General features: G+C 36.9%; 1 protein-coding gene across 1 annotated transcript in view; it reads left to right on the plus strand.

The window, feature by feature from the left end:
- TRHDE (thyrotropin releasing hormone degrading enzyme) overlaps nucleotides 1–15,065 on the plus strand; it is a 206,084-nt gene that overhangs the window by 26,264 nt on the left and 164,755 nt on the right. The window contains exon 3 of the mRNA XM_039704191.1: nucleotides 12,367–12,493. Within this exon, the coding sequence (XP_039560125.1) occupies nucleotides 12,367–12,493 (127 nt within the window). The remainder of the gene's footprint in view (nucleotides 1–12,366; nucleotides 12,494–15,065) is intronic.

Here is a 15,065-nt window from a genome sequence, read left to right on the forward strand (position 1 = left end):
TAGAAAAAAGAGAAGGAAGGACTGTTCAAACAACAATGATTTGCTCCTCTGTCAGCAAAGAAACATATTTGTGCAGTCTATTTTATTATGCTAGGAACTGAAGTAATGATGGTGGTAAAAATGTTTTTGTATTCCTATTTCCCTAATTGACATGCTATTTAAGACTTAAACCTTTAGTGCAAGTTCAGTTTTGCCTGAGATATGATCACTGTGCTTGATACCAGGTGTCAGAAAATTTTCTCTTCTTTCCATCTTCCCATAATCCATTGGACCATGTTGTTGCTTTGAAAGGAGTTGCCTTGACTTTTTTGTTAGGAAGGGTTTCTTCTTCTGCCTTAAACACTCTATTTTAATCTAATTCTAACCAGCACGTTGATATGAATGAAGAGGTCGGCTCTCAGCAAATTGTTTTCTTTTAGGAAACTTCTGTGATAGTCACCCAGACCTAGTTTAACCTCAGCTGCTTAGCTGACTGGGTGGCTGTTTGGATGTAAAACAGATGTGGTGTTTGAGCTGTGACTGATGAGAAAGCATTAGCAAATTGACCTTTTCCATAGGCATGCAGAGGACATTGCTGATTAACTTACGTCTTCCTGATAGGGAATATGTCCTTAGTAGTGCAAGTTTTAAGGTGAGGAAAGTAATTTGAATGATAAAATGTGCAAAAATATTTTTCGTAATCATCTGAACATTTCATATATTGGAAGGGATTTGATTAATAACCCTGTGGTTAAACATTTTATAGTACTTTAATTAAACAATTCATGTTACATCAATGTGTATTTTTTAGACTAAAACCAGCATACTTCAGAGTCATCACATTTACTTGCTTGAGTTTGTATGTGTCAGAGTGCTTAAATTTTTCAGCTTCTTCTGTCTTGAGGTCCAGTTTGGTACTTATCTGTGTGTCCTGGCTAGTGGTCAGGTGGTGAACCACTTTCTTTCCTGGTTGTGGCTTTCATCTTTCTCAGGTGGGAGTCCTGACGCAGGAATAATGTTCTAATTGATTCAGCCCAATTTTTTGTTTTCTCTATTTACAATTGTAATTTGCCTTTGAAGTTTTTTTCCTTTGTTGGTTTTCAGTTTTCCACTGAGATTGTTGTTCTCAGAAGGGGGCTGAAATCCTTCCAGTTGGAGATGTTAATGACAGATAACTACCTCTCTCATAATTTGCCCACAGTTTTGTCAGAGGCTAGTTGAGCAAAAGTGTTTGAATATTATTAGAGCATTTAGCTTTTTTTTGTTTTATTTTTATATTGTTCTGTCAATTTGGAGATATAAAAAAAAGATTTGAAACATTAATTGAGAATGAAAACCAGAGCTCTTAATGAAGATTTTTAGTGGATTTTAGTGTGTCTTCATACAAAAAATTTGATTTCTTGATTCCCTGTTTCATGGTTTATGGTTTTTCTTTTCACTGGTCTAGTTGCTTGTTTTTTTGCTCCTTTTAGCCTGAAGGAGCTCTCACTATTATTATGGTTGTTGCTCTTATTTGGTGTAACCTGTTTCTGGTTGTGTTATGGCTTTTGTACCAGTCAGAGCACAAAATCTCCCACGTGCATATTTTTCTCCCTCCTAAAGGCTAGGTACAGTTTTTCACAAAATCTCCAGCTCAATGCAGCACAGTGCAGACTTATCTACAAAGTACTGTGTTTCCTCAATGCAAACAAGTTCTATAGGATATTTTAAAATTTAGCACCTTATAGCTGTGATCTGTTTACCTTGCAAACAGTTTTTCTATTAAGTTTACATGTAGCTCACAAGATACTTTGCTGTGTTCCTCTTGCTTATTGCTGCTGTTACAAAGCGATGCAAACAGTAAATGCTCTTGAGGTCACAGGTGAGCTGTGCTTCTGCTTTGCTTTCCTTGCGATTGTATTTTGTCAGTGGTTCCCTTTAGTTGCCACAGCTTATTTTTTTTTCCTGATACTGATCAGGATTATTGCAAACATATGATGAGTAGGGTGAAACATATATATATATATACCAGACCTTGTTTACATTATGGTTGTGCAGATTTATGTGGAACAGGACAGTATTGACATGCCCTTGCATTCATCTTTGGTTTGTCATAGACAGTCTGTCTCTATCTCCTCACGTCTTTTTTTGTTATGCTCTGGACAAGTACATCACTTTACTCAGTAGCCGTTTTGTAGGGGACCCTTATGTTGACATCTCTTGAGGTAATTAATTTAAAAGTAAAATACTTTAAAGTGAATAATAAAATAACCTTTGCCTTTAAACAAACCTAAATAAATCTCAGCATGGTAGCCACTGGTAGCAAAAGGTGTTATGGGAGTGGGATGGTTACTCTTAGACATGAGTTAATGTGGGGAACTTCAGTGTTCAGAATGCTTACAAGTTAAGCAATCTCGAGAATACAGGTCTACAGTTTGCACTGAAGTTTGGGTTTGGATTTTGAAAACCATGTTGTGACTGAGGAACCTAAAAACAGGATTTAATTTTTTTTTTATATTAATGATAGAAAAAGTGGTGTTTTTCAGAAAAAGTATTTTAGGAATAGTAATTTGTTGATTTATGGTGAAAAGATATTTCATCAGTTTGGGGAAGTGATATTCAAGTTCTATTTCTGGCTCTTTTTTAGACTTTCTTCCTGATATTAAGCTCATCTTTCTGTAACTTTCATTTATAAAATGAAGATGTTAACAGTTCATTTTCCCCATGTTTTGCTTGTTACTCTTTAGGCAGAAAGACTGACAATAACAAACATCTCTTACTTCTGCTTATGTAGTTGACTAAGCACAGGGGGATTGTGCTGTCATATTGACAGTCTCTAGGCAATGCCAAAATATAAATAAGCAGTTACGGTTTTCATATTATCATTTCAAATGGAATTACTCTAAGGTGACATCTGTGTGCCTGTGACAAAGCAGTCTCTAGCCAGGTGAAATTGGGCAGGCTATAGGGCTGCTGAACTTTGTAGGCCCCTGGTTAGCACTTTGTTTAAACTTATGTACTTCTTAAACTCTTCTTTTTTTAACCAAAGTAAGTGAAATATTATTTATGAATGATGTGTGATATGAATGCTTTGACTATAAAATAGCTCATAAAATAAGTAGTACTTGAAATAAGACAGTTCAGTCCCTGGCCAACCAAATGAGATGAAAATAGGTGTTAATTGTTGGGATACATCTACGCAAATACTTTTTTTCCGGAGGAAAAAGCTGTTCTCACATCATCTTACTACTGGGGTTGTGATACAGAACTTTGTGTAATAGTTAAAAAATGTAAATCTTCACGCTTTGTTAACTTGAAGCTATGTTGATTTTTCACCATCTGCAAAGGACTGGAAGGAGCTTTAACCACTGTGAAGCTCAACAATTTAAACACTGAAGTCCCCACAATAGCACTTCGGAAGAACTTGAGCCTTGTTTGTGGGTTGAAGTTCTGTCATAATAATTTATCTGTAAGCAGTCTGTTGTGGTCCTCTCTTCTCTCCACACATGCTTTCTCATGCTGTTTCGAGTACTGAACTCCTGGTGGAGTAAGCTGGGCTGCCTGGACACTCCCCACCTGGCATAGTTAGCTGACTCATGATGCTGTGAGAGGAGGTGAAGTTCAGTGCTGATGTAATAGAAGAGTTGAGCAAATGACTGAATATGTGGTGGTGAGATTGTGGCAGTCTTAGTTGGCTGAAATGGCTATGAAATGGTGTCTGTAATTACATTTGTTCTACATTAGTTGTTAACATGTTCACTTTCTGTCCCTGAGCCATTTCAACAAGATGATAGAGATTCTAAGTGCTCTAAATTAATCTTAATGGCACTGTGGTCAGTGACATAGCCAGTATTTTATTGTATGCCAGCTGAGCACTGGTTGGATTTATATGTGAGTGCAGCTCATTAACTTTGCAAAGTATTTTATGATCTCAAGTTAGAAATTGCAGCATGTCTGCATGACAATTTTGCCTCCTCGTGGAATATATTGTTGCACCTTTGTCTGGAGCAGTTGCATTTGTTTTGGTTCAGATGAGGATAAGGCAACTAGCTAAGTAAACATGCTAAGTCATGTTTACTTAGAAAGGGGCTGCACAAAACTATCCCCCCTCATTTACAACTCTAAAAATACCTGGCAGTCTTTTTGCTTAATATTCCTTATTTGCCCACTGTCACCTGGAACTCCTGAACTTTCTCTCACTTCTTTCTCCTTCCGGGTCATGCTACAAGTTTTTGTCCAAGAATATAAATTATTTCTGTTCAAAGCCTCTTTCCTTTGCTCTGCAACAATGTTCTGCACCCCCCCCCCCCCCCCCCCCCCCCCCCCCCCCTTCTCTCTTCTNNCCCAATGTGCTTGCATTGAGTTCCCTGAGACATCTCTCTACCACTGCAATTCCCTCAGTGACCATTTATTTCATTTACACTTTATTTTTAGTAATGGCTTCTCTTATTTTAACTGGTCTGTTAACCGAGTCTGGAGTGAGGATTCCAGTATGATATTTGCTTACTATAAAAAAGAGTTCCATCCAATCTCTAGCAAAAGTGTTTCCTAAGAAAGTATCAGGTCATTGAATGCTCATTGATTTCAGCTAACTCTAAGACAATTCTTCAAATTCTTAAACATGTTTTGTTTTATTTATATTCAAAAAAGGCTCAGTGCAGTGCTGTGTGTGACTGCTCAGTTTGGAGTAAAATCATCCTTTAAAGGTGAGCTGTTCCCTTGGTATTCAGTAAGCACATTTCATTATCATGCAGTCTTTTTTGAGTATTGCCCATGATGAATAATGAATAGGAGATTGGAACAAGGCATTCTTCTGTAATTTCTTCCCATTATCACATCTAACTATGTTCACTACAGCAGAATTGATATTTCAATACAGCTACCTCTCTCTCTCTCCTTTACTTATCAATGTTGTAAAATTTATTGCATTTGCACCACACAAAACTTGTGGAGGTATTTGCACGTGCACGTGAAACAATTCATACACATTCTTAGCGGAACCTGGCCCGTAGCTTGTTTGTGTGTGTAGTGAACTGTTATTTATTTTGAACTTATCACATTTTAAAACCCATTTGAGATACAATGCCTTGATTGCAGAAGTGATCCAGGGAGTTCACAGCCGACGCTGTTGGATCCAGACATATGTCTGCTGTATTAAATGTGTGATGTGACCATATCTTTATCTCTGTAACAATAGTAAAAACAATACCTGTGCCTAAAATAGTCAGTGAGCAAAATAATTATAAAATATTTCAGATTATCAAGTGAATTGAAGCATCTAAATGCAGAGACAGTGCATGTGTTTTTTAGCTGAGAGTGTTGCTGCTGAAGTTGCTGCAGATGAAATAAAGAACAAAACACTATTAATCTGCCTTTATAAAATTTTTGAGTGCTGCTGTATTGAAATGTTAGGGACTTCTATAACATGTAGATGTATGTTTGAGGTTAAACATGTATTTAAAATTAAACTAAGACATAAGCCCTTTCTGAACTGAGATTTTAAAATCATTTTAATATCGCAAATATACCAGTGCTGGACTGAGCCTGTGGGTATAGTCACACAGAGAGCTGGAGCTTGTCTGGAGGGGCCTCCCAAGAGCAGTGCTTTATGTGGAGTCTGCTGGCTTTGAGGAAGGGATTAAAGAACAGACATTATTCCCAGGATGGCTTTGCTGACACCAGTTGATGAGCAGAAACATCTGTTTGATAATGGGAAAGCACTCCAAGCTCCTTTACAACACCTGACAAAGTTACTTTTAATTCTGTGTGAAGTAGGTGGGAGGGATAACTATCCTTAATTGTTAAGTGGATTCCTGTGTTGATACAAGGTTACCTAATCCATGCTTGCCTGAGAAAACAAGATTTATGGTTGTCACCAGACTTAGGCTCAGTTTCCATACCCTCATTTGCTCTGTTCAGACTTAAGTACATGTAGCAAAATGGATCAAAGACAGGATAAAGGAAAGGGGGACACCTAGACATTAGCAAAACAGGTATATGCCAGGTATATGAACGTTAGCTGTGTTTGCTTGGAGAGATGCTGTAATAGCGGGAAGCTACATGAGAGCAGGGCTCAAGTCTCTTTTGCTTGTGCACAGCTGTGTGATGTGACAGCATTCAGGGATGGGAAAAGGCTCTCCACATGGGTACCTTTGGGAGTTGTTTTGTGTGGTGAGATGGTTGGCAATATCTGTGATATCAGATGGTGTCATCCAAGGATTAGGATTATACATCACGCTTCTCCCATTATCAGTGTCAAAGCTGACCTTGTTGTACGTGATTCTGTGACAGAGATACAGCAGTAGTTACCCCTGTGTTAATCATGCATCAGGCTGTTTTCAAGATTCCGAGAGAGCTATTTTCTTTACAGCACATGAGATAGAAGTGTGAGATCCAGTCCTGCTCATCATGATCTGAACTATCAGAAGCCATGACCAATGCACAGCCCTTTATTTAAAGAACTATTTTTTTCTTTTTTTCTCTTTTTTTCTTGCTGTGCAGCTGACTTAACAAGGACTGCTCAAGTGGTGATCTAAAAACAGGGACTGTGCACATGGCAGATGCTGTTGGTGAAGACTGCCTTGGTAGAAGTGTCCCTAGCCCAGAGGCTGGACCAGTCATGTCTCCAGAATGTCTGAAAGCCCCTCTAGTTAACCGGAATCATTCAGTTGAAGTCAGCAGATGTTGTTTTAGGCCTTCAGAGCCCAATGATCCATCTGCTTTCACAAGCCTTTCCTTGCTAAAATAGAGGTCCACTTTATTTCCTTGGAGCAGGATTTTTCATCCAGTGAGCTGTGATTCCCCCAGGACATAGGGAAGACAGTGATGACAATTGGAGTGGTCTTAAGACATAGAAAAGATATCTAAACATTTAAAGAAAAGATGCCTTGCAGAATGAATGCAGACTATTATAGAGGATTATTGTGATCAGTAAACTTTACTATAACAATAAATAAAAGAATACAACTGTCTTGATATGAAGCAAGGTGATGTTCCCCTAAAAACATAGCACCACTGCAAGAATAGGTTTCTGAGGGGCTGCACATATGAGATAGAAGGTGACATAGAAAAAAATGTCTTCAAAAGTAGGCTTCAAATGTAGAAGTGCATATATAATTCTATAGGAAAAGGTGGAGTATGGCATGCTTCAGGCATGCAAACTTCTTACTGTAACATGATTTCCTGATTTCTGTCTGGTTGTCAAGTTCCTTAATTCCCTGGGAAAGCAGGTTGGCAGGCTTGTGGCAAGTGTTTTTAGTATCTTCTAGTGCCAGAGGAAGAACATTGTGCAGTTCTCTCTGCTCTTTCTTTATCTTTAGTGAATTCATGTAGGGGAGAAGGTTGGAACACAGTCTTTTTGGAATTAGACACATGTAAATAATGGATTTTTCCTTTTCATTGCTGTGATCAAAATGCTGAATGTGTTGCATATTCTTCCTACCTACAGAACTGTACAAACCCTTTGGTTTGACCCAAAATATTTCACATAGTGTGAAGAGATTACTGCAAATTTTTCCTTACCATTCATCATCCGTTTAATCCTCCGCTCCTTTTCACTAAACTTTTAATACAAAAAAAAAAAAAGAAGAGAAAAATAGTGTCATCCATTTAATCCTCTGCTCCTTTTCACGAAACTTTTAATACAAAAAAAAAAAAAAGAAGAGAAAAATAGTGATTTAAAAATTTCAAAATAGAACAGTTCTACGTCTTTTTATTCTGTTCCTCTGTTTTTTTACATAGTAAAGTTATCACTAGTCTTGGGTACAATGGAAACAATTTGGTAAACATATTATTCTCTAGAAATTAGTTTTGTGTTGCTGTCTAGAGTTGTACTTGTCAGAATTTTACCTAGTTTATGTTGTAGATAGTTACTAGTTCACATTTTTTGTACGCGCGCTGAAGTAATAAGACAAGAAAAGCTCTCTTTTCTTTTCAAGTGCTAGCTTTCTTTTTGATGGATAATTTTTAACTGCTGTAGATAGGAAGATTTTCTCATGCTCTGTAGTTAATAACCTGACTTCAGTTAGATGAGATTTGTTTTAAGTATGCTGCACATTTCTTAGCATATATCATGACTCTCTGTGGGAAACAGTTCTTATTTTACAACCACATTTATCTATTCTGGCAGCCTGGTATTACAAATATTTTTAAATTTCTTTGACTTATTTTATGTAGCAGATGCTGAAATACAGACTATAGAAAATGTTGGAATATTTACAAATTGTTTGTAAAAGTATGCTGTTTTGTAGCACATACTTTTGACTAACTATAGAGGAGGAGGCTGTTGATCACTTACAACAAATGCATGGAATTTACCATACTAGTTTCAGGAATATATTAGCATTTTTTCTGATAATGCTGCCAAAATAATTCTAAGAACTTGAGTAAGGTAACTGATATTTTTAAAATAATACTTCATGATGATTTTTTGGGGGCAATATTATCGGAGTGTGGCTGAGTATTGAGTTTATTTAAAGTTCTTATGAACTACTCTGGGCCTCTGGAAGGCAAACAAGGGGAAACAACTCACATTTTTGCCCACTTTAGAAAAGAATGAGGAAATATATGTTGCAGAGATTTAATTTACAATGTCTAATAAATTTCAGAGTTATTAACAAGTATCTTAAAGAGGAGGTCTGGGTTGTAGGGATGCAGGTACAAAGCTAGTTGCTCAAACCTGTGATAGAAAGGAGACAGTCAGTTTGGTTCCATTTGAGGGAATAATGAGAGGGCTGGATATTTCTTCTTCATAGTCAAACCTCCTGTTGAAAAATTGGTAGTGGTTGCAAATGTAGATGTAAGGGAGCTAAGAAAAACCCGCAGAATTTAGGTTAAGTTGACTGTGTGAACTTTGTTATATTTGTAGGTATACAAATTGCCATTACGAATATGATTCCTCATAACATTTTTCTGATATTTTTCAATGAACTATACTGCATCAGAACTGTACTGCATCAGAACACCAGCAATGTGCTGTTCATATACCTGTTGTCCAAACAGAGCCTACCTCATTAATTCCCAGATGTGGAAGGTGCTTGGTGCAGGTTGTTAAGTGGTCACAAGGATGAATGCCTGCTTTGAATTCCCTCCCTGCCTCTGCCACAGAGTTGCTGTGGGATGCCAAGCAAATCACATAAACTGACAGAGTCTCATTTAGTCATTATTCATGTATTACTGATTTTGTGAATGCCCAACTAAGGCATCTGTGGCCAAAACTTCTATAAAGTGTTCACCACTGCAGTAAGATATAATGGGAACAGTGCTTTAAGTATGTGCAATCAAACTGTTAAATAGACTTGACATTGAGAGGTGTCAAGATAGGCACCCAGAATTACTCTTAGTCTCTCTTTGGTCTCCACTTTCTTACATGAAAATAATAGTCTAACCTAATCGTGCAAAGATTATGAAGAAGAGCATTAATAACATTTGCAGGGCAGTAGGTGCCATTGCAGTGAGTGATGAATTATGCACTTACACTGGAAACCTCCTACATGTTTTATAGGAGAACATGTACTGCTTTTAGTTATATATTTAGGGCAACCCTGCAGAAAACTTTGTTTTTTCTCTTATTTAAATTACTGTAAAATCAAATTCTTATTATGGTGGTCAGACAGCCTGTGGGAAAGTATATAATAATTGGGCATTATTGTTCAGTCCAATGCAGTTTTAAAGTAACACTACCTAACTGCCTTTTGAAATGAAAGTAGGAAACAAACAAATTATTCTAAACAAATCTTATGTCTTAATCATCATTCTGTTTTATTTAAGTTCCTCTTTGGAACAGAATATAAAAACTTAATTACTTTTGACTGAGAATCTTCTTATAAACTAAGGAAATAATATAGTCCCCATTTGATGGATTTAGAAGTAAGATATGGTCAAAATAAGCCCAAACACATGGAAAAAAAATCAGCTTATGAAAGTTAGGGGCTTCAGTTTCAAACTTATAGGTGCCAACATTTAGACTGAACTCTGGACCAAGCTCCTCACATTGTGAATGGCACCTAATGTGACCAGAATGTGTCATCCAAAGCAGCTAGCCAGGTAGGCAGAGTGTCACAGACTGTCCCCTGTGGTAGCCCTCTGCTAACCAAGAGCAAATTTCTGAGGCCAGGGTAGGTCTGTAGTGGTGTGTCCAAGGTTCTCCATACATTTTATGCTCAGTGGTTGCTGGGTGAAAGGCAGAAGCAAGACCCAGTGTTTGGTGATGGTTGACTGCTTTGACAATATCTATTGCCTCAAAGCCCCTGAGAGACCTGGGCAAAGGTGTGGGTAGTTTCTGAACTGTCTTCCAGCTTACGGGTGACCTTGGTGTGAGCCATGGAGGCCTGGCAGTCCAGAGCTGTTGTGGGCAGGCAGAGGGGCACACAGGGAGACTTTATGGGCAAAATGAAACTACATTCAGTATTAGGCAGGAGACAAATGAGAGTTTGCAGCATTGCAGCTTTTCTACCTTGGCTCCGTCTCAGACATCATTAAATGCCTTTTCTATATTTGCCAGGAGACATTCATTGTAATGCAATAAGCTGGACCTTGATTTTTCTTCTATTTGCTTAATATTTTCTTCCCTTCTGTTGTCCTCTTTCTTATTATGGATAGATTTGGCCACTGTCAAATTGAATGATTTTTGGCATACTTGGTTGACTCTCTTTTCCCCTAATTTGCTGATACAGTCAACTGTGCCAGTAAAGCAATTATGCAAAATTGTGTATAAAGGTTTAATGATACAAAACAGTGTTCATCACAAATCTAATTGTGATTCTTAACATCCTTCCATAAACTCTGTGGTTAATATGTATTTTGTTAAAACCTGTATTTAGTTCAGTAGATAAGGGAACATTTTAGCATACATGTTACTGTTAACTTTGAAAGGAAGCAATAAATAAAAATAGTGATGTGCAGGAGTTTGGATGATTATCTATGTGCTTTCAGGTAGTAATTATAAGAAGTCTGCTTTATTTCATATCTCATCAGGTTACACCATTACCTGTTTTACATTATGAATGATAACTATGTATGGCTGATTGTGCACTGAGTCTAATACAACACAAAGATGATATGTGAAGATGGACATTGTAATGAAGCAAATAATGAGTCTCCATACTGAGACTTAAGAGACAGTGGGCTAAAAGAGAATACAGGTACGCTGTATGTAGGCTTGATATCTGGTTTCCACTTGGATAGCTGGAGTATTTCAGGAAAAGAGCAGTAAAGTAATACTTGGTAATACTTTCACTGAAGCCAAAAATTCCATTGGCTTTTCTTAATCCAGAATAGAGCATTTAGAAACATTCCAGAGCAGATATTTCTCCTTCATATTTGCATTGATACTTTCTGATTCTGTGCTACTGCTTTCCTCGGAACCCTGGCTGGGCTTTAATCCTACCACAGAAAGCACTGGTGAGTGGGATAATATTATTAGGATTGACATTTAGTAGAGTCTCATTTACACATCAGGTCATTATGAACTGTGGGGACAGACCTGCCACAGTCACTAGAGACAAAGCACACACTACTTCCATCAGGCAGGGTATGAGGAGAGAGAACGAAAAGTGGTTCTCCTTTCTATCCCCTTCTTGGTTAGCAGTTGTAGGCTCTGCATGAAGGAATTGCTACAGACTGTAAGGACAGGGAAGAGTAAGAAAGTACCTGGCAGTACTTTCTGCTATCTTCCTAATCACATTTGAATGCTGAATTATGAACATGAGTTATGTTCACTTGGTTCAGTCCAGGTATTGAAATGTGTGAGCTGTGTTATACTGAACAGAGCAGTCTGTGGCTTATACAAACAGCTTTAATTTACTGCTTTCTGGAAACAGAGGCCTGAAGCAGTTGTGGAGGTTTCAGGAATGTTAATTGTTTGTGTACATGAATGAGCTTAGAAATGGTCGTTTTTGCAGTCTTCCCATAGCTCATTGAGGGTAATGGTGTCACTGCCAGAGAAGAGAAAAGAGAATGATTATTTTTTTCTTCACAGTCTACTAATATTTTCAGGGCTTGATATAATGTGCCTTTAACAAACCATGAACTTCTCTCCTACTGAGTCACTGCATCCTGCCTACATTCAGTGTAGGCAGAGAACCATTATACTAATCCACTCTTCCATCATATCTCTAACAAACACATGTATTTTCTTCGAATATTTATTTTGATACAAGGAGTGCACGATTTTTATTTGGCAACACAAATAAGTAGGAGATTGTGACTTCTAAACTTTCTAACTTTAATTGTGGTACTTCTGGTTTTCAGCAATTATATGACTTGACAAATGTACGACAATCATATTTGGCTTTAAGGGAATAATCCTGCCACCTCATAGCAACCTTAGAGTAATTAATTCACCTCTTCTGGTAGGATAGGTTTAAAAGGCAGATGCTGAAATTGGACTTTTGCTTTGTTTTTTAACAGGTACGGTTATATGCAAGGCCTGATGCAATCCGAAGAGGATCAGGGGACTATGCTCTAAATATTACAAGGAGACTCATTGAGTTTTATGAAGATTATTTTAAAGTGCCCTATTCCCTGCCAAAATTGGGTAAGATTTCCCAAAGAATGTGAAGTTAACCCAGAAATGAGGGATTAAGTCAGCTGCTCTAAAGGAATTTAATGTATTGGATTTCAAGTTGAATGTTTGGGTTAATTTAAGAGGATCATTAAGTAAGAAATTTTTCCTTGTGGAGGAAGGGAAGCCAAACTATGCTTTCTCCAACCTGGAAATGAAAGGAGCAGGAAGCAGTCAGTATTTACATTTGTTAGACAGTGGGTTGAGAACCTGAGACCTGTCACTAATAAGTGGGCTGGGTTTTTCTTTGTTTTTTCAATGTTGTCAGTTTTGGTTCTTAGTCCTATGAGATAGCCACTGGAAGATGTTTGTTCTGTAATACTTGTACTTTGGTGCCTCAGCCTTAAATGGGGAACAGAAGTGAAAATCTTTGTGGAAGCTGGCAACCTGTAGCAGTGCAAGACTGTGGGCTTGTTTTTTTCTTTTTTGATTTTATGGCTCGTATAGCTTATTAATGATGATTAGTAGACAAGTTTATTGTATTGTTTATTGAAAAAATTGCTATGATTTTGTTTTACCGTGACCTTTTAAATGTAAACCCCATAAATTACTATTATTTTTAAAAAATAGTTTCTTATCCTTCCTTTCACCACAATCAGTTAGTCTCCTACTCATTTAAATACTTTCCACAGTATTATTATGCCCTGCCTCCTTTGGAGCATGTTTGATAGAGATTCAGAAAAGCCTATTGCTCAGCAGCAGGAAGAGAGCATGTATTTGATCAGAAGTATTGGAGTTGGAACCACAGGTGATCCTCCCAGGAAGTCAGGGTTTATTTCATTAAATCCCTTGCCTGCTGAGTAGGTTTATTGGACTTAGAGCTAATGGTGTAGTAGATAGATAATGTAATTGATGTTTCTAGATGAGGGTATTGCATGAATATTTTTATAAAGATAAATAAATATGTGTATTTTAATAACAGGTTACAGACAGTGTTCTCCTAGAGAAATATGCAGATGAGTTAAACAAGCATATGGCCTATTTAAGTATACACAAACTTTCTATGTATACTTTCATTTATGTCTTCAAACATGTTAATAATGCTTTGTAAAGGAAGTTCTAGGCTTACAGGGGCCAAAAATTTAGAGGGAGAAAATATAATCAAGAACTTGTTGAATAGGAAAGATGAACATAGAATAGTTTCAGTTGAAAGGGATCTTAAAGATCATCTAAACATCCAAACATCATTACTTCAGGTAGTTTATTGAGAATGTCAGCTGGCAGCAGTACTAGTAACTGTATCTGCTTCAGAGTATCTTTCAGAACTGTAACATATGGTCTTTAAAACCAACATGCTATATCCATTGTCATTGTGCTGTGGCATATCTTTTAAAAATATCTTATTGTAAGTGAATATATTTCAGTTTGGATCTTTTTGGAACAGAATGAGAAGAATAGTCGCAAGTAAAGTTGTATTTTTTCATCAAATATTTGCAGTAAAATTGTTAATAGGAAATACTACGTAAAGACTTTAGCCATTCAGTAGCGGTACAAAATAATTACTATAGAGAATAATTTTTATAATATAGTAAGGTTGAATTTATTTAGTGTAAATACAGGAAGAAAAATTTCTAAACTCAGTGATGTAAATATTTTTAAGAATTTTATTTGCATATTAATATAGGTATATTTGTTCCAGTTCAAGCAAAAACTGATCGCTATGTTTAGTCATGTGCTGGTGTCTTTAACCTGAAAGAATGCTGGATTTTTATTTTTGCTGTAAACTTGAAAAAAATTCAAAGGTTAGAAGGTTAGGGACAGTAGTCTGATAGGCGAATAGAAGAATTAAAAATGGTAATAATGCAATCTGTCTAGATAGGGATTTTGCTGTAGTATTGAATAATTTCGCAGCTGAAAAGACAAAACAGCATTAATGACAGCACTGGAAAAAGCATGTGCATCAGGTAGATATGTTGATACTAAAAATGCACCTGGGCTCTCCAAAAGCTTAGGACTCATCTGATTTACTGCTGTCAGTACTGCAAGGGATTGAGTACTTTATTATGGTTTTAAGAAAAATGGGCATGTTTTCTTCAGCGGGGCATTTCAGAAGTCTTTAATTTCACTTTTAAATGTGAAAGTGGGAGTGAAAAATGAAGAATGTACTTTGGAAAGCTTTTTTAATGTCAACAGTTTTATAGAAAATGTTCTGTTTCAAACAGATTTTAAAAAAAAAAACTGTTTCACGTACTTTTTAGTTCTAACAAGAAGAAACTTAACCAAATGTAATTATTTTTGTTGAAAGTTCACAACAGTTCGTGTTTATGAAATGATTTTGTTGAAATACTGACCAGTTGACCATGGAGGTGCTGTACTGGCTATTGAGTGAGACATTTTTAGTGTCAGTGGTGTCTGTGGGGCTGTCTGTGTGTGTTAGAGTTGGAACTACAGGTGAGTCTCCCTGGACTAGGGACCTGCCACCCTTGGCAAAGTACTTTGTCATCTATGTGGTCATCCATTTGAACTCTCTGTATGGTAGGAGTATCTGAGAACTTTTAGACTCTTTAGATGTGTTGCTATATCAGAAGGATCTGTGTTCATTTAT

Source organism: Passer montanus, unplaced genomic scaffold, assembly GCF_014805655.1.
Source record: "Passer montanus isolate IOZ18808 unplaced genomic scaffold, ASM1480565v1 scaffold17, whole genome shotgun sequence".
Taxonomy (NCBI): Eukaryota; Metazoa; Chordata; class Aves; order Passeriformes; family Passeridae; genus Passer; species Passer montanus.